Source organism: Bactrocera tryoni, chromosome 4 (genome assembly GCF_016617805.1).
Source record: "Bactrocera tryoni isolate S06 chromosome 4, CSIRO_BtryS06_freeze2, whole genome shotgun sequence".
Classification (NCBI taxonomy): Eukaryota; Metazoa; Arthropoda; class Insecta; order Diptera; family Tephritidae; genus Bactrocera; species Bactrocera tryoni.
In genome coordinates this window covers 9,858,235-9,878,473 of record NC_052502.1, presented here as the reverse complement: position 1 = coordinate 9,878,473, position 20,239 = coordinate 9,858,235, and the positions used below count along the sequence as shown (strand labels likewise).

Here is a 20,239-nt window from a genome sequence, read left to right as displayed (position 1 = left end):
CAGTTCTTCCTTACTTATTTTTATAATAAAATCCTCACTTTGTATTTTTTCCTACCAACGGTAAATAGAAATACCACTGAAGTTTTCTTCGTTCTTCGTCTTCAAAATATAACTTCCACTCGTTCTTTCTAACACTTACCTTTTCCGTATTAATCTTCTTTCCCCTTAAGCGAGTACTTTGAAAGCCTCACAAATAATATTTCACATTCACTAATTTCATTTTAATTGTTCGCAAGACGAATGTGCTTCCCACTTTTGTGTATGGTGGGGGGTATGGTGTATAAATTGAAGGAAAAACAGCAAATGCCAACCATTACTCATACGCACCGTCGCACATTTCATAAAAATCATAAAAACTGCATTTGCTTCCATGCCAAGGCAGGGGATGAACAGGAAAACGCACAAATACACAGGCATACACACACTCATATACATACACATACACATAAACACATAATACACTTATGTGGTGTGTGTCATGAGTTTGGCAAAACCAAAAATTGCAACGCTCTGCAGCCGCCGGAAGCGATGTCTAAAACCGCCGGCGAAGCAGCGAGAAAGAGAGAATATATGGTCACGTCGGCAGTCGCCCGCAACACAGAGCCAAGTTGGCGTGCCATAGCAGTGGTGTTTGCCGACACGCGTTGATATCATCTAAACTCACACACACACATATCTACACCGACGGGAAACCAACTGCCAACTTAATGTTGTGATTGTGGTGTAATTGTAACTGAAGTGATGTTGTTGTTGGCGGTGGCGGTTTGAGCAAGAATTGGGCGCATTGTTGTTGTGGGCGTTCGGACACGTAATTCACACGGCGATGAATGCTGCCATAATTGCATGAAAACACTTCATAAAATAAGCAGAGGGAGGGAAGTGCGGCAAATGAAGGTAAACAAGACGAAGTGCGGGGGAAAGCAACCGCAGCACAGTAATTGCGGGCTTTAGCTAACGCTATAATGGTGCACACACAAGCTCTTGGCGGTTGGATTGTTTTAGTTGCGGTTTCTACGGTGTTTGCGGTTGATGCGGTGAGGTGTGGTGAGGTGATTTAAGGGGTGCCGGTAGGACTTGCAAATTTCTCCTCAAGTGTGCGGCACTTACTGTAGAATGACAGCATATTTTTTATTTCATTACGCTTCAAAAGCTGTGCATTACTTCCGCACGACGCCTAAATGTAGGCAACATTTAAAAAGAGCTGTGTTTTTACAGTTACCACTAACTAACAGCGCTCGAACGCAAGGTAGTTAAGTTGTGTAATGCAGTATAATGAAAAACTTTTGCGCAAAAAGCAATAAAAAGTCGAAAGCAAAGGAAGAGCAGGCAGTTATGGAAAGCAGTGGATTGTGGGAGGTGTGAGGTGCGGCGAAATGGTAAAAGTGCGCAAAAGAAATCTTTTGAAGTATAAAGAAAACGCTGAAATAACTCTTTCGAACTTTCGCAGCGTTTTATTTTATTTTTATTTATTTATTTTTTAATTTTTTGTTTTGTTTTTGTTTAACATCTGTCAACGGAGAAATTGGAACTTGCAAGTGATAACAAGATAGAAAATATGCGCAAAAACTTACAACAATTGTACATCGATAAATATATACGGAGGTTATTATTGTGTGGAAGAAAAAGTTGGGCGTAAAGAAATACAAACATTATTCTTGGTTACACAAACACAGTCAATATTGAAAATGAAGTTCCATAGAAAATAATGTTTGAACGCGACGAGGATGCGGATTGATACTTCTAGGCTAAGTTAAGTTAGTATAAAAGGTCGATCTTTACAGGGAGCTCAGTACGCCGGTGCGTTGTGTTATCGAAAACTTCTTTATAAAAGATCACAAGACTCTTACAAACCGACTATGCGGTGCGCATACCAGAAATTTGTTGAGACGGCTAATGTCGGTTTCGGCTTTGTTTGCTGGTTCGCCGATAGTAAGATTACGGAGATGTTTCATCCTCAACGCTGCGCCCAAAATCCCCCTCCGGTGGTAGCGGGTTAGCACAAATACTAGAAGGCCTTAAAAGGCAAAAGCGGAGGTCTTGGCGTCTGAAGAGCTACAAGAGTGCACCATGGATGAGATTTTAAGGGGTGTGGACTCTGCGGCTCATTTCATGGAATATATTTCAGTTCAGGTCTGCCTCTAATCGACTGGCTAGCGGAGATCGATACCAAGCTGCAGGGTTGGCAAGACCCAATCCTATGCACGAAGAGGGGTGAAGAGATACCGCCCTTGCATAGCATGACGATAGGTGAGGACCAATTTCGTGACCTCTAGCGCCTATATAGAAGTTGCCCAGGAGGAGAACCAGGAGGACTACCTTCCAGGGGAGACGTGACCGTCTCCATGTTAAAAGGAATAGAAAAGGTTGTGGACAACCAAATAAGATCGAGGGCGCTGAAAATAGTACCCCTACGCGCTAGTCAGCACTTGTACAGAGCAAACAGTTCCGCTAACACTGCTCTGTACCAACTTACAGCTGAACTCCAGTTTCATCTTGCCACTATTAGGGACTGGCTAGTAGCGGATGAGCTCCTTAAGGTGTGCACTAACAATGGGATTCGATGCCAGAGGTACACCGAAGACATTGTCATAATGGCGCGAGGCAAATTTGAGAACACTCTCTGCGACATAGTTCAAAGGGGCTATGTCTAGCAAAGGGATGGTGCAACACGGTAGGGTTAAATATCAACCGTTGTCCCTTTTACTAAGCGAAGATCTCTTCCGGCCTGGTGAAATTCGGCAAAAAAAAGATAATATCGTCTCAACAAAGACACACCACTGGCTCTTCTTCCAAGGGACGCCGTTACAAAGAGCATTAACTTTACAAAGAATGTTAGAGTTACTCTCGGCAGTAGGGCGGAGTGAATTGACTCCACGCTCGACATACTGCTGAGGAGCAACACCAGCCAATGGCACACTGACGGCTCGAAAATACCGGAAGGCATTGGATCAGGCATTGCGAGACCGCATACCAAACTATCCATACCAATGGGACGTTTTCCCAGCCCCTTTCAAGCAGAAGTTTTTATTATAAATTAGTGTGCGGAACTCAATCTCCACCGCAACTATGGGAAGAGAACAGCATTGGCAGCAGGCAGCAGGACAGGATGTGACATGCCAAGACCGTAAGTCACAGTGCAAAACCTCAATTTTTACTATCTACATATCTACCTAGGCTTTCTGTAATAGAGTGGTGGTTTCCTCCATATACAAAGTGCATAAAAGCTAATGTGCCAAACTTTGCTAGATTTTCGTTATCTAATAAACGAATAATTTGTTGTTGTTGTTGTAGGCTTGAGTTTTTTTTTTTTTCAAAATATGACCCTTCGTATCGTGATAGCCATAAATTTTGGACAGCGCATTTCATAGTTGTTCGCCTAATTGCAATTATCTATGCCACCCAAATCATGGCTTCCGGCTAATTACCACAATCAAAGCAAACTTTGACACTAAACAGAGGCAATAATTAGAACGGCAAAGTTTTGACCGAAACACAAATTGTAAATTAATACAAATTCGACAATAATGTGTTTGGTATTGTTGTTAGTAAGTGTGGCTAGGGAATGTGAAAAGTGGGGATTGGTGTAATTGTAAAGGTCTGCCCACTTTTTGAGTGGAATTATTAAAATTTGGGGGGTATGAAGGTTCAAAAGAAGGATGCGCTGACTACGTCAATAAAGAAAAATACCTGAATATTACCTCAAATTGCAAAACTTCGAACACCAAAGTTGCTTCAACCTCATTTTGATTGAGCACAGCTTTCCGGTAGTGTACAAATCTTAATTCTTGAGTGCAGAACTAGAAGAATTCACTGCATTTTTTGATAAAAAAAATAAGCAAGAAATAATTATTTCTCACCATATTAGCCCCTTTTGTTATTTTTTCTATGTTATTTGCGCCTAAAGCTGGATTAAAATTATCGACAAGCATACTTTAAGGCGCTGGCATTGAATGGCGATCTGATTGTCACTATCTATTTGTGATTTATTGGCATTTTATACACCTACTTGCCGTAAAGCTGTGAAATCTAAGAGAATTTGTACACACATACACATAAATGTATATGTATGTATGTGTGTGCCCATGTAAGTGTGTTTGCTAAGGTCTGCAACAACTTGAAATATAAATGCGTAACAGCTGTTGAGCCATATATACAACTGTACATTTATATGTATGCCGTTATAATTTGCTCCTTGCCAACTTTACACCTCTCTGTCAAGCCACTTGCTACGTGTAACTGTTTCCTATTGCATATTTGTGCCTCGACACTTTTAAGGTTGAATCGGCTCACACTTTCTAAGCTGATTTTGGGTTTCAGGCAGTCACTGCTGTCAATAAATTTCATACGAAAGCGACATGTTTTCTCAAGGACGCACAGTACTACAATTACACATACATATGTATGTACATACAGACAAACAACCGGTTTCGGTTGCACAAGTATTTCCGCTTCAACTTTTATTTGAAATTTTTTTTTGTAGTACAACAATGGTTTTATATACAACATATAACTGTACACGAAATAATTTTACGGTTTATGTGTATTTTTCGTGTATGTGTTTGTGTGTGCGCATTTGAACACGAATACAAATACAAAACAAACAACAATATCGAAATTTTCCACTCGACAGCACCTTTGGCAAGTGACTTCCTTTTCCGCTACAAACACACGGCTTAACTGTACATACATACACATAAATGCGCATAACTGTATAACTAGGTGTTATACATAGTTAAATATGAATATGTTTAGCCAGGTATGTTTAATATTTGACTATGAGGGTTAGATTCGGAGGCTGTCGGAGGCATTGGTGCGATTATCTTCGAGTAAACTGACGAAAGCGTAGACTTTCAGGTGTGAACTTGTTTGTATAGTGTTTTTTAGGGCAAATATTTATGTACATTTTAATAATATTTATTTTGAAAAAAAATTTTAAACAGCTACCAAAATTTTACCTTTTAGTTGAGCTTGAAAAGTTTTTTTTTTTATATTCCGTGTTTTTGTTTATGATTTATCACGCAATAAATTGAATTTTTAATGTTTGCTCAAGAAAATAATTTCTGGAAAAAATATTTGTCAAAAATCTCCCAATTCCGGTTTACCTATAAAGACCTTAGTGCTTTGAGGAGTAAAGAGGAAAGGAGGAGAAAGAGGGGGAATCGTGAACAATTCTTCCCGGGCTTCAAACTTAGCTGAATTATTGAAAGTTTCATATGCACAGGGTTGCAGTTGTTTTAAGGAGTTTTTTGTTGCGGTATATACATACAAAAAAAAAGAAAATTCCTCCAATACAATAATAAATAATTGTCGAGAATTTTATTTAACTTACAATAATTAGTGTTTTGTAAATGTGAAATGCAACACTGCATATAATAATAATAATACGCATATAAATTGAGCAAAATATTCAACTATGTACGTAAGGCACTAATTTCAATGAAATTGTTCTATGCATATGCACGTATGTACACGATAACTATGTCCATAGCAATATGGTACGTTATCCATTGAGAAAATCTTCGAGAGCATCTTTGGTGGTGGTGTCTTCCAAAACAACTTCCTCGAGTGCAACTGGCAGTGACGGTTCTTCCTTTTGGATTTCTTTAAAAAGCAGTATTTATATTTTCATTGTCTATCTCTCTATCGAAATATACTTACTGGTTAGCGCACCCTTCGACTTGAACTCAGCCAAATCGCCACGGAATGCATCATCAAATACTGCTTGCCTTTCGCGTTGTATGCGCCGTAAGTTTTGTTCATGTTGTCTGATCTTCTCTTGATGCTTTGCAGCAACACTCTGTCGATATGATTCTAATTCAACTGTAAGCAAATAAATTGTAGAAGGGTATAACAGCAGAAACCGAATTACTTAAAGTATGCGCACCCATTTTCTTTTGTTGAAATTGTGATAATTCACACTGCTTATTTAGCATAAACTCTTGCAATTCACACTCCTCACATAAGTCCTCCAAACGATCTAACTCTGTTTCCACCGTCGCGCTTAATTTATTAACATTTTGTAATGTTTCTAAGCTTTCGTGTAATTTCGCCACCAACGCAGGTATGCCGGCTAAGCAAGTTGCCAAATCAGTCATATCGGTATGTAGCACATTTGTGCTTTGTCCAATTCGTTCAATTTGTTTGGCAACCTGCGCCGCTTTCGACGCATTATTCTCATTCGCGTCATGCATTAATTTCCACGCATCTTCGTATTTCGCAAGTAAATTACAACCAGCCGCCATATTGACATCTCCGGGCAATATCAGATCACTTCCGGGCAGTTGCCCACCAAAAGAGCTGGAACTGCGATTGCTGTGTATACTTTCATCTAAAGTGGGCGTAGTAGCATTACTGCTGGCGGAGGACGTTTGGCTTTGTCGATACTGTTGCTGTAAGTTTTCTGTGATCATAAATCCCTCCTGGATAACGCTATTCAGTTTCTTGCGTAGGCTACCAAACATTGTGTTGGTGTTATTTTGGCACAATTCTTACAAATACAAATTACTTGTAATAAAATTAAGTGAAATTATTGGTAAACAGAATCAGCTGACAGAGCAACGTCAACAAGTCACAGTCGAGTTGCCAACCGTCAGAAATTAATGTAAAATGAGTTCCAATTTTTATTAAGTATAAAGTTCTAATAATAAATAATTCGAAGTTTTAATTGAAATATTGAAAAAAAATATAATTACAAATAGAGAGTACTGTACCATTGGCAAAGCATAACCCCTTTGTTAAGTTTGATAAACATTTCTGACTTACTAACCTAAGCTAACCAAATGAAATAAATTATTAGAAGAGCTGTGTTTTCATAGAAATATATTCATTAAATTCACATTTACATAATTGTACTATAATTATATTAATATATGCAAATACATACATACATGAAACTTAATAATTACTACCTAGGAAGCAATTAACTACAATGACATTGTGCTGCTCGGACATTTCACTTAACCGTAAACTCGCAGTAACTTGAACAACCGTTTTATTGAAAATAAAAATAATAATAAAATGAAAATCAGATCCGTTCTGATAATTAATAGATATGTATATGTTCAAATTCACAAGAAAACTTGTTAAAAATCATTTGAGACACAAAAGGAAATTAATTATTTTCTGTTTTACATATGTATGTTGTTCAGAAACTGGGGAGCCTAAAAGTACTATGAAGACATTTGCTCATCTACTGACTCGGACTCAGTCATTTCCGACTGATTTTGAATTAAAACTAAATCCACTTCTGTATTATCTATTGTACTTTGAGGTATTAGCGCTGATAATGTAGGCGTTGGACTTACTGACGGATCAGTTGGTGATGAGGCTGATGCATTTGTTGATATTTCGTCAACTGACTCTTTTAATAGCACATTAACAACCTTATTGCTCAATTCAGTTTCCGATAGGGCTTCTAATGCCTCAACGTTTGTACATTCAGTAGACATACCACTTGAATTCGTTTCACACCGTACTTCCATAATTGGATATGTAGGTACTACAAATGTGGGTGGTGTACTGTTGCTAGCTTTCAGTGAATCTATATTCAATTTCAATGCCATTGGTCCAACATCTGTATCAGCAGTTGTCATGTCACTTGAATTAGATATACACTGTGCCTCGGTAATAGGGTGTTTGGATGCTGTTAATGTTAGTGATTTACTCTCGCCGGCCCCCAGTGAATCAATTTTCAATTTCAATACCGCTGTCTCAACATCTGTACTAGTAGTTGTCACGTCGCTTGAATTTCTTTCACCTAGTGCTTCAGTAATAGCGCTTCCGGGTGCAATAAAAATGAGTGATGTACCGTTATTGGCTTCCAGTTTATCAGTTTCCTTAATTGAAGCTTGTTGTTCTTGTACTGGACATATTGGCATTTCACGTCCCGCTTCATCTAATTTTATTGGCGGAAATGAACATTCAGTAGCAGTTAGCAATGAATCTACTTCAACTGACAAGTTTGAAGTCTTATCAGGCACTGTAACAACCAAATCGTCTATAACTGTTGAAAGACTGTCCTTTGGCAATGAAATTGAATTAGTCTCAGTTACAGGTAACACTAAATCCATTTGTTGCACTGATGCGAGCGTTGAATCTGTCAGCTGAGGTGTTGTTACTGCCATAACTGAGTCGGTTAATTGTTGTGCAGACTCATCATCGCCATTCATATTTATAATTTCGACCTCACTATCAGACGAGCTAAGTAGTGTAACAGTTTCCGCTTCAGCGTGACAAACATTGTTAGGTGCTTTTGTAACATTTGCACTTGCGGAATCTTCTTCGTTAGTTGAACTTTCCGACTCACTGTCATCATCTGTGCTTGTCTCAGATTCGGATATTATACAAATACAATCGTCATTTTCTGTTCGCTTTTCTGAGCCTCCTTTTATATCTGACATTTTATTACAAATTGAACTATCCGAGTCTAATTCCCATATAACTGCATCCGAACTATCACTAGGTACTCGCTCCTCCGGATCTTTTCTTTTCACTTTCTTGTTTTTTATACTTTTGTCACCTTTAGTTTCACTGCCACTGGATGTGGCGGATGATAGGCTAATCTGCAGCAATTCACTACCGTCGGAATCACTTTCATTAAGGTTTAATGATGACACCGCACTACAAATAGACGCCTTTTCTTTTTGGGTTTCAGTTACTTCGGTGTCACTTATATGCAATTCCTCTTTTAAGGCCTCGATTTCGGTGGTTTCATGACCAGCCATCAAAGCGTTATAATATAACATTTGTTGCATTTGATGATGCCGGTAATTATTGGCCATTATGGCAGCATCAAGTTCCATGGCAGCACCAAATTCCATAGCAGCATTTATATCTGGTTCATAGTAGACCTCTTCTGTAACAAATTCATTTGTATTCATTTCTGGTTGCAGAATCTTGCGCTTTTTAGATTTAGATTTCTTCCGTAATTTACTTTTCTTATTTCGGCAGCTGCTGCTGCTTGTAGTAGAGCTGCTTTCGCTACTACTCTCTTCACTGCTGCTACTACTGCTGCTTCTGACTCGTCTTTTTTTCTTACTTTTATGTTTCCTCTTTTTAACTTTTTTGTGCTTATTGTTTCTAAGTCTCCTCTCGTGTTGTTTTCGTTTCCTTACTTCCTTGGAATCGTGTTCGTCTGAGGAGCTACTCAATACAAGCTCCCAACTGCCAGATCGACTTCTAGAATTCAATCTGTTAATTTTTTCTCGCCTCTCATCGAGTTCTTTTAACTTTCTTCTGCAATTCTCCTGAGTTCTGTCATTTTTACGTTTGTTATGTGACAACACTGAATTCAGCGTACGTCCAAGGAATCGCTTGTTTGGCTTTGCTATCGGATTTATCTTACGCTCCTGTACAGCGGGCTCTTTTATTTCACCCATTTCGCGCACTATTTCAGCTATCGCTAACCTGAATATATCGAAAATTTTACATATATTTTCTTGCAAATATTATACTCGGTATTACCTTGTAAGTTCCGCATCATCCATGACAAATCCTTTATTTCTAAACCTGATGCGCTAAATAGTACAAAAGTAAAAGTTGCTACAAATTCGAAAGAATAATAACAAAACCAGCTGAGAATCCGAATGTAGCCAGACTTTACGAATAATCGGATTTGCAAATAAACGCAACTGTCAAATTAAGTTCTGCAATTGAGTAACTTCGACGTACACCACAACGCCAAAACTAAAACTTTTTTATAAATAGTACATACGAAATTTCTTATTAATTTATAATAAATTATTATTTAATTTAATTATTTACATTTGTTTGCATTGGTTTGGTATTATTATTACATAATTATTACACATTATTTTCTATAATAACATAATCATAAGGAATCAAGATTTGTTTTAATTTTAGTAATAAGGCAACTAATTCAGATCATTTTTCGAAATGTAAATGATTATAACGTTCACATTAAACTTCTTCTTATTCGCTTTGAGTTACAATTTATACTTTAACAACGAATCAAAGAAAGCCAAGGGTATGACATAATAAACGCTTTGATTTCGGCAATTCTCTCTCATAAAAATGATGAGAATTGCTTAGCAAAACGTTAGAATGTTTAATGACAACGTACTCATACAAACGCGTGCATCGAAATTTTCTGTTAAAACATACATATGGCCGACGCAAAGCGAAGCAAAAGTAATATCTGAGGTAGCCATAATTGGTAGTTTTTTGTGTCAGTGTGAACGTCAAGTAAGAAAATTTTGAGAAGAGATATTTAACTGACCTGGGCGACATCTACCGCTTGAATGTACTCCAATTAGGTTCCACTTTGAACAAAATTTCACGCAATTTGATTATTTCAAAGTGTTAAAATACAATTTGCACAGTTGTCGTGCAGGTCTTATAAGAAGCTCTACTTGTTGATTTCATTTGTGAGTATGTGTATTAAACTTTAGTGACTTTGTTTAAATTTGGAATTAAATTCTCACTGATTTTTCAATATATTTGAGCTGGCATCACTGGTACTTTTCAATCCGCTTTGTGGACTGTAGAACTACGGAAAAAATCATTCGAAGCGTGGTTGAAAATTTGTCGACTCGTACTCGTTCTTGCGGATTTTTTCACGGCGAATAATCTAGTGCAATAGTGCTAAAAATTCGTTTTGTTCATTATAAAAGTGAAGTGAAATAATGGCTATATATTGTTTTATAAAGAAAAAGTGTGTAAAATAAGTGCGAAGTGAGAAAGCCGAAAAATTCTCGAACGCCTTCGAGATATCTGATTGTGAGTGGCAATCGCTGTGGAGAAGAACGAGAAGAGGAAAAAAGTTGGAAAAGGGCGCTCCGCTGGCAATTTACAGTAATAAAAAAGCAACTTCACCTCAAATCAGATAAACTCAACACTCCCGCTCACTTCACGTTCCACTCGGCGTTCCAATAACTACGAACATATACACACACAGACATTTTGCTAGCAATACGTTCATTATAGGCGGTGCGTATTTACGGGCGCGAATTCAGTCGCAACGAGTGAAATATTTCCTAAATTATCGCTATTAGCGCTGAATTAAGTAAAGTTACAAAAACCAATAAATACTTTGTGTGCAATTATAAAGACAAAGTTTACGAATAATATTAACTCTTTGATATTTACAATTGTATTGCCGATGAAAGTCTATAAAAGAAAAATGTGAGTGGTATAAAACAAAAAAATTGATTTCAATTAGTTTACAAAATCAAATCACATTTAAAATATGTACAAATATATATATATATATATATTTGCGTTAAGAAGAGAGTGTAAATCACAAAACGATGCGGTTATATGGGTGAATTAGTAGACAAGTGAATTTGACTGCTTATTTGCCATATAAAGTCTTATTTTAAGTCCTCGATCTGACGACGCACGACATCGGTCGTTGCTGTCCGGTGCTGTGGATGCTAGGTGTCGCCATGTTGCGTTTAATTGTCATTGCGTTTTATCAGTTCTCTTTCCTATGATATTCGCTGATTTTTTTTCATTTAATTTTCTACGTAAGAGAATGTAAAGAAAAAGTGCTAAAAGTGGGTGAGAAGATAATTTATTAAATCATAGGAGAAGTTTTCATACGTATTAATATTTTCAAAGTAATTGTTGTGTGCAATTGGAAATACGTTAACTGTATTAGCGGTAATAGGCAGTCATATAAAGCAGCTAATATATGGTGTCCAATTACAAGGACGTTATACGTTTTTTATAAACGGCATGAAAATAGACAAGCAGGCTTTCATCCCCTACAAATTATGTGTGTATCAAAGTTGGTGGAGAATAATAAATATTTTAGAAAATGTCTTTTCTAAAAAGTTATCATGTAATGTTATGAAATCTAGTGGACAGTTAGATATCTTACATATATGTGCTCATTTCGAAAGCAAAAAAGAACGCAGCCCGTTAAACCGCACAATAATTTTTTGAGGTTATGATCACTATACGGCCACCACTTGTTTGTCATCACTTATTTGTCTTGCGATTAGTATATGCCAGTTATTATAATCGTATACTGATAACTTTAACTTAGAAACATTGGTGCACACTTCTTCTTAGTTCATGTAATTTTGGTTACAATTTCATGAATTAAAATTTCCCAATTTCATGTAAAGATTTTGAATTTTCCAATAAATATAAATTTTAGTGTTTTTTTAGGTTTACATACACCATACGAACGCATCTCCACCCGCTAGCATCAACCTCGTTATAGTTGTGAAGTCTCGTGAGTTGATCATGGTGTCTGAGCTTAAACAATTTTTATTACTTAGTAACGCATTTTCGTCTTGATGTGTTAATTGATTTACACTTCTGCATTCATTTACTTTTTAATTTCTCAGCAAATATGTAAAATTTCATATATTAGGTGTGGGTCAAAATCGCAAATAGAAAATGAAAGTATTTAAGTATGTTTGGTTCTCAGTTTAAAACTTACAAGCCGTACATCTATTTAAAATTGTCCGCATTTAGTTATGTGAATTAAATTTATAATCTTATCTAACCGTTTTATATTTATTTACTTAATTATCATATTTTGCAGCTAGCATCTTATAAAGCGGTCTTAAGTACGTTGATTTCAACTCTGCCAATGCAAATGCTGGCATTTTCAGTGTAATTACCACACTGCCAAACGAGTTTGCAAGAAAACTTCTTATTCGTTTCGTTTATGTTCGTCGATGGTGCAATTTGATCTATATAAAAGACAATAGTTAATTATTTAGCGCAACGCTTCGTAACGGACGACGCGAAACTCCAAGCGGATTGCGCATACAATTCCCGTTCCGTGAGAAGAAGACTGTTTTGAATGGATCCTTTTGTCGGCTGGTTTCAAGAGGAACAGGAGGGTCCAGCATTACGCACATGGTGTAAAATTTGGGAGACCAATGCGCATGATATGAGCCAATTGTTGGAACAACAGAGCCAACAATTACAACAACTGCAAAGCGTTGGCAACGGCAAATTGAACGGCACGTTAAGTGCACGCGATCGTGATTCATTACAATTGCTGCTACAGCAAGTTGGCAACGGCGGCCTGCGCAATTCCATATATAATAATAATAACAACAACGGTAGTAGCGGCACAAATAGTGGCAATACATCCAGCAACAATTCTATTGACTCGACGAGTAACAACGACTGTATCACACCGGCCACTACACCAGTCGTAGGAGGCGGGGATAATAATAGCACGAAAATGCCGTCACATGATCGTCCAAGCTATTACAATCCATCGCGCAGGAAAATTGGTCGTATAGTAGACAATAAAGCGAGCACATTCAACGTCAACAAATATATGGGTAAATTGGTAATTAAGTACAAAGGCTGTCCTTGGCGTGTGCCGGGCTTCGAGTATGGACGCGGAGTTATCGGTTTACATCAGGAAATCGAACAGTTTTACAATTACGTATTACCTACGCCCACCGAACATGCTATACGCAACGAAGTCGTACAGCGCATCGAGGCGGTGGTGCACTCAATATGGCCAAAAGCAATTGTAGAGATATTCGGTTCCTTCCGGACGGGTCTGTTTCTGCCCACATCGGATATTGATTTGGTTGTTTTAGGTGAGTGTAGCAAAACGTTAAGAAAACTTTAATTCACTTACAAAGAAGCCAATTTTTTATTGTTTTTGTTAAAATATACTTATATACTAATATTTATTATTTAAGAAATGTAAATATCAGTAAGTACATATGCATATTTCTTCCCGCGTACAGGGTTATGGGAAAAAGCGCCATTGCGCACACTCGAAACAGAACTGATTGCCCGCGGCATTGCTGAGCCACATTCGGTGCGTGTACTCGACAAAGCCTCGGTACCCATCATCAAGCTCACAGACCGCGAAACACAAGTGAAAGTCGATATTTCATTTAATATGCAGTCCGGTGTGCAATCGGCCGAATTAATTAAGAAATACAAACAGGAATTTCCACTGTTAGCGAAACTGGTGCTTGTACTGAAGCAATTTCTGCTTCAACGTGATCTCAATGAAGTTTTTACCGGTGGCATTTCCTCCTATTCGCTGATATTGATGTGTATTAGCTTCCTACAATTACACCCGCTACAAATCGATCATGACAAAGCAAACTTGGGTGTGCTGTTGCTGGAATTTTTCGAACTTTACGGACGTAAGTTCAATTACATGAAGATCGGTATATCGATCAAAAATGGCGGCCGCTATATACCTAAGGAGGATCTGCAGCGCGAAATGATCGACGGCCATCGCCCGTCGTTGTTGTGCATTGAGGATCCGCTAACGCCAGGCAACGATATCGGCCGCAGTTCTTATGGTGCATTGCAGGTGAAACAAGCCTTCGAGTATGCGTACATGCTGTTGGCCAATGCTGTGAGTCCACTCAACGAATTCGGTAGTAATTGCGCCGAACGCACCATACTAGGTAACTTCCATTGTACTAACGGCAACTACGTGAAGTCGCTATTTACTTGTTTCAATAATTTTTACATTTTTCTCATGCAGGGCGTATTATACGTGTTACCGATGATGTTATCGATTATCGTGAGTGGATACGTGAACATTTTGAGCATCTTGTGATCCCCCATACGCCCAACAGTGGCAGTGCCGTTAAGTTCATTCCGTCGATGCTACCGCCTGGCGTTCTGACACCACCACTGCAGCATCAGCACATGCATCCACTGGCGCAGCAGCAATTGTACCATCAACAACAGGCCGTGATGGCGCAACGGTTAAGACGGAGTAGTGTCTCCTCTGGCGAGGACTCGGAAGATAGCAAAGAATGTGATGTAGACTCAACGTCATCTCCACCGGTAAGCAATCCACTTATTATAGCGCCGGCAACGTCTGCGGCGCCAACCGCCATGACCTCTTCCGCGAATATTCATACAATGTCTCGTATGGATACATGATGAATAGTTGCTGGTCTGGTGCAGCAGCAGCAGTTACAACAACAACAGCAGCAGCAAGAAATCCAAGAGCAACAGCAGCCGTATCAACAAGCGTCATTGGTTAGCAATCACACTGTCGCCAGTGTAACCACAAACATCGCTGTCAACTCTCTAATCAACACCAGTACCAACGTTCAAGACAGTGGCAGTGTTGGTGGTGCTGGTGGTGTAAATGTGAGCGGCCATATCGCTGCTGTTGCTAGTCCACATAGTATTGGTGGTAATGGTGGTGGCGCTAGTAGTCAAATAACTGTTCGTCAAAAATTGTTAATTAAGCCACCGCCAACAACGCTGCTGCCACTGCCGCTGCACCAGATCAATCAGCAACAACTTAGTCCACAACAACATCATCAACAACCACAATATGCACAGATTACGCAGCAGATACAACATCAGCAGCAGCAGCAACATCAACAACAACTACAAGCGAGTATACATATGCAGCAGCTGTCCCAACAACAACAACAGCAACAATCGTCAGCCTCCTCCCAATTGCAAGCACAGCCGCAGCTAACGCAACTGCCGACCCAGCAACAGCAACAGTTTGTACTTCAGCAGCAGCAACAGCAGCAACAACAACAAATGCACACACAATGTCCGCCTCCGCAAAAGCAGCAATCGCCGCCGCGGCAACAAAAGCAACCCTCACCGCCGCAGCAACAAAAGCAATTATCCCCGCCCCGACAACAAACACAACAACAACAACAGCAACAGCAGTTGCACGCACAGCAGCAGCAACAGCAAGCGCAGCAAAGATTTTCCGGCCCTACAAATCGCCGCCAATTCTATGTGCCACCGCCAATGCAGCAGCAATATCAACAACAACAAATATCCAAATCGTCTTCTACCGAGTCGTATACGAATGCGACAAGTACGAGTGCTACTTCCAGCTATGTTGGCAACAGCAATAACAATGGCAACAATAGCAGCAACAACAACAATAATAATCGTACACGTTACACCCAACGTCCGTCACAACAGCAGCAACAACAACAGCAAGTGCGTCAACAACGTGTGCAACAACCGGCGATGCGTCAACAACGTTACAACGCCAGAACTTCATCGCCCGCGTCAACAACATCATCCCGCCCATCAACAAATCCAATGCAACGTGCGACACTCACCTCTGCTTCGTCGACCATATCGATAATTTCCATATCGTCGGAGTCTTCAGTGGGTTCGACATCATCGACGAACAGTTCGGGGTCGGCGTCAGCGTCTGCGTCAACAAATACTAGATTAGGTGAGTATTGAAGGAATTAAAAGTGTTTTTGTGTCATGTGTTATACAATTTAAAGGTTAGGAATTTTTGTGTTTTTGCTGTGAAAATATTTTTTTTGGTGCATTTGAGGTTTATTTAATGTTGTTTTTGTGACAAGAATTTTGACGAATTGAAAGTGCCTACACTTTGTTTTGGTGTCCGTGTTTTCCGTTGTTAGCTAATCTACAAAGTTATATTTTGTTTGTTAATTTAATTTGGTTTAGCATAAATGACCTTTATTTGTCCTCTGCCATATTATCTGCTGAAAATGTAATAAATTGTTTGTTACGTGCGTGTTGTTCGTGAAATATTGTGATTAAAGTTTAAAAAAATTGCGATTCAATTTTTCCAATGCACTTTTATACTTTTGTGTTTCGTTTGTTTTGTTTTGTGTACAGTAACTTTCTGTCTCAAAGCTAACGTATAAAATGCAATATTTTCTTCTATTTACTCTCTCTAATTTCGATCAAAATAAAAAAGGCCAACAACGCAACCGCGATGGTAACGACAGAAGGACGAAGAAGCACCAGTCGGGTAGCAGTAGATCTAGCACTAGCAAATAGACGTATCAACAGCAAGCAGACTGTATCGGTTATGTGCAAATTACCGTTGGAGTTGCCGAAGCCATTAAAAGCAGCATCCAAATCTCCCAAACGACTGCCTACGATCAAGTGACATGGGAAGCATTTCGAAAGCACAACGAAGAGTTTGCGCGCGCGCTCAGTTTATAACACATACAAACACACACATTCACACACCCACTTATTAAAACGCATACACCATATTCTCTAGCACACTATTAGGTAACTAAGAAAAATTTAGTATGTACGAGTTTAGGTAGTTTTAAGTAGTCCTACAACGGGGCCATACATACACTGTGGGGCATTTGGCCAATAGTATGTAGACATGCAATATTATAATAACTGTAGCGGCGCTTGGTTGAAAGGTACGGTTGTGTAAGGGACGGGGGGGTAACAAGAAACGATTTGTGCTTGCATTATTCTATATCTATAATTACTGGGCTGATATTAGTAGAAATAGTTGATAACCTGTGCCTATTTTAACGTAATAATTTAACAAGTAAGCAAAAAATGCTAAATCATTCAACCATAACCTTAAATAATGTTTGTTGTGCGACACAACATGCACATACACACATACACACACACAGTTCCGAACGTTGATGGATGATGACGCCACTGATTGAATAATATTGTTATGTAATATGTTCTGGGGTTGTAGTGTTGCTACACGATGCAAAGGATCTTGGAGTAGCGATAAATAAGACCGGACGAACGGACGATCATGTTGGACGTTGCTTCGAAAATGCCGCAGAGTCCACAGCAGCTATGTAGAGAAAATATGTAGGAGACGCAGCGTGCTTAAGCCGAGTAGAAAAGTTGAAGTAGATTTTAAGAAAAGCTAACGGAGTTGTAAGCGAAATGCCAACAAACACACACACACACACACATACACACACACACACAAAGCGAGGGAAAGGGCGTGAGTGGGCATGAGAGAGATGAAAATCCTTAAAAGTCAAACTTTTACCACATAGAATACACGCGGTAAAAAATCGAAAGGGAAAATGTTTATAAGAGAGTTTTAAGTAGAAGAGGCAAGAATTGCAGAAGCAGCGTATGGAAAGGAATACTATATGCTTGCTAGGAGAAAGTAATGCACACATGGATTATGAACAAAAATTAAAATGAGAAAGTAGCTACAAAAAATCAAAAAAAAAAAATAAAAAATTATAGTAATAATATTAAATAATGCAAAGCCTGTACCGTTATTAGTATTTAATTGCGTTGCTATACAATTGGAAAACGAATGCAGTTTTAAATAATACATACATACATGCAACGCCAATCAAATGCTTTCAGAAATTAGTGTGCAAGTTAAATTTTCCCCCGAAAATCTTTGTGTATGTGAATTGCAGTAGCAGCAACCGGTAGAATGCCGGTATAGATCTAGCAGCAACAAAAAAAGTTGCATGTGATATTAAACGAACAAAAACTAATGGTTACCACACACACACACACCCACGGGAAGAAAATAGAAATGTAAAGAAATTTAGTGTAAAGAATGTTCAAACTTCAACTTTTCTTCAGTATGCTAGATGAGCTTAGAAAGAAAGATAATTCGAGTGAAAAGTAGCAATTATGTACATACATATGTACGAGTAGGTTGGTAGTATGTGTGGCAAGTTTTAGCAAGAATTTAAATTTTAAGTCGTAGACAATACAGTTGTAAAATCGCGTGGGAAGCGTTTTTTAATTGAAATTATCACTTTTTTAATGCGAAGTAGCGGCGTTCCTTGTAATAGCCAAGAATTGAAGAGTTTCTCACATGCACTAATACAATTTTTTTTAGCCAAGAATTGAATAGTTTTTGTCATGCACTAATACATTTTTTAAAATAAATTATTGCTTTATTATTTTGAAAATGGAAAACTGCGCAGAAAATTTGTTTTGTGCAAAAAAAATCTTAAAAAGCGCAAATGTAATGCGATCTATAGCAAGAAATTAGGTAAGGTCTGAGAAAAAATAAGAAAAGAGGTGTAAGGAAGTTTGTAGAGCATGGTCAATATTTTTTTTTGTAATTCTCCGCAGTTTTTTTTCTTTTTTAAAAGTACTCGTAGTTTGAGTTTCGGCGCGATTTCCAAAAAAAAAAAAAAATATTTGGACAGCGATTTCTAATTTGTATAACTAAAAAATAAAAAAAAATTAAAAATATAAAATCTTAACTTGAAAGTTGCAACGAGTGTGTTAACTTATGAATTTTTGCGCAAAAATTATGCAGCTTCAAAACATAAATAGAAAGGAATCTCAATTATCAAATATTTACCTAGAAAATCAGAAAAGCAAAAAAAAAACCAAAGTGAAAATGCAAAAAAAAATTGAATTCTATCCAATTAAAAAAAAAAATGCAATTATTATTTAATTTAAAAAATTTAAATATTAATAATATTATAATTTAAAAAATTTAAATATTAATTAATTAAAATATTTTTGTATAGTCTAGTTTTGAATAGTTATTTTTTAATAAAATTTTGGGTTTAAGTATTAAAATTTAAATAAATTCGCAAATATTCTAATTTTCAAGTATTAATTTTTTTTATTTTAAATAGGTTTTGAAATGTTAGATTTCTTTATTTGAAACATATTTTCGATTATTAAATTTTTTTTCATTTTAAATTTTCAAGTATTTAATTTTAAATAGATTTTCAAATGTTAAAATTTTGAACAATTTTTTTAATAATTTTTTTTTATTAATTAATTTTCAAGTTTTAATTTTAAATAGATTTTCAAATATTAAGTTTTTAAACTATTTTTAATTAATTTTTTTTAAATATTTTTTTTTAGAAATTTTTTTAATATTTTTTTAAATAATTGTTTTAATGATATTTTTTTCAATTAAATTTTATTTTTTTTAATTTTATTTGTGCACAAAATGTGCTTAAATTTAAAAAATAATAATATCGGTCTTTCTTTTATTATCCTATTCGAGATGCGCGCCCCTTTCTATTTATAATGTATGAAGGTCTTGCCTTCGCTTCCAAGCTTTCTGCAACTGTTGGCCATACCCACAAGCTTTCTTCGCGCAAAAAAATATTTACAAAACCAGTTTTCGTAAGCCAGTTGAGTTTCGAGTATTCCATGTAATGTTTCAATAGTTTCTTTTAGGGTTTATTTGCACTGTAAGTGCGTTCGTTAAAGCTTTTGTTTTCGCTTCGGTTTTCTTTTTCGTTGGGGGGCGTTGAGCTTCAGGCGTAGCAACAAATGATTTTTTGTTTTTTACTTTTGGGCGGGTAACAACACTCACAAACGAACGTAATTAGAAACGACAAACACAACAACAACAAAAACTCTACTTAGTTACTTACTTAGATACGGTCGTTAATTTTTACACATTTCGTTACTAGCTAAGTTTCACAATCAACACATAAATCAATTAAAGATTTTTTACTTAACATAAGCAAGCCATTAGCTAATTAAGTGCAAGAATTGTTTGTAATATTATTACTATCATCACTATTATTATTAATATTATAACTATATAAATTTCCATTTTAAA

General features: G+C 37.2%; 3 protein-coding genes across 4 annotated transcripts; 1 reads left to right on the top strand and 2 right to left on the bottom strand.

The window, feature by feature from the left end:
- Nucleotides 1-5,289: 5,289 nt before the first annotated feature.
- Nucleotides 5,290-6,545, bottom strand: LOC120774474 (dysbindin protein homolog). The gene is made up of 3 exons (XM_040104131.1): nucleotides 5,885-6,545; nucleotides 5,659-5,820; nucleotides 5,290-5,601 (listed from the first exon to the last, which is right to left on the bottom strand). The coding sequence occupies exons 1-3, from the start codon at nucleotides 6,459-6,461 to the stop codon at nucleotides 5,501-5,503; spliced, it is 840 nt and encodes a 279-aa protein (XP_039960065.1). The 5' UTR covers nucleotides 6,462-6,545; the 3' UTR covers nucleotides 5,290-5,500.
- A 523-nt stretch (nucleotides 6,546-7,068) lies between these two features.
- On the bottom strand, nucleotides 7,069-9,560 carry LOC120775455 (serine-rich adhesin for platelets-like). Its single transcript, XM_040105641.1, has 2 exons — nucleotides 9,463-9,560; nucleotides 7,069-9,405 (listed from the first exon to the last, which is right to left on the bottom strand). Exons 1-2 carry the CDS (start codon nucleotides 9,483-9,485, stop codon nucleotides 7,170-7,172), a joined length of 2,259 nt encoding a protein of 752 aa, XP_039961575.1. The 5' UTR covers nucleotides 9,486-9,560; the 3' UTR covers nucleotides 7,069-7,169.
- Nucleotides 9,561-10,418: 858 nt separating this feature from the next.
- Nucleotides 10,419-18,585, top strand: LOC120774097 (non-canonical poly(A) RNA polymerase protein Trf4-1). 2 transcript variants are annotated; one of them, XM_040103445.1, is made up of 6 exons: nucleotides 10,419-11,142; nucleotides 12,518-13,541; nucleotides 13,695-14,375; nucleotides 14,456-14,763; nucleotides 15,274-16,144; nucleotides 16,643-18,585. In XM_040103445.1, the coding sequence occupies exons 2-6, from the start codon at nucleotides 12,782-12,784 to the stop codon at nucleotides 16,723-16,725; spliced, it is 2,703 nt and encodes a 900-aa protein (XP_039959379.1). In that variant the 5' UTR covers nucleotides 10,419-11,142; nucleotides 12,518-12,781; the 3' UTR covers nucleotides 16,726-18,585. The 2 variants fall into 2 exon arrangements, with proteins under 2 accessions (XP_039959379.1, XP_039959380.1); XM_040103446.1 differs by lacking the exon at nucleotides 10,419-11,142 and adding an exon at nucleotides 11,633-11,737.
- The last annotated feature ends 1,654 nt before the right edge of the window (nucleotides 18,586-20,239 follow it).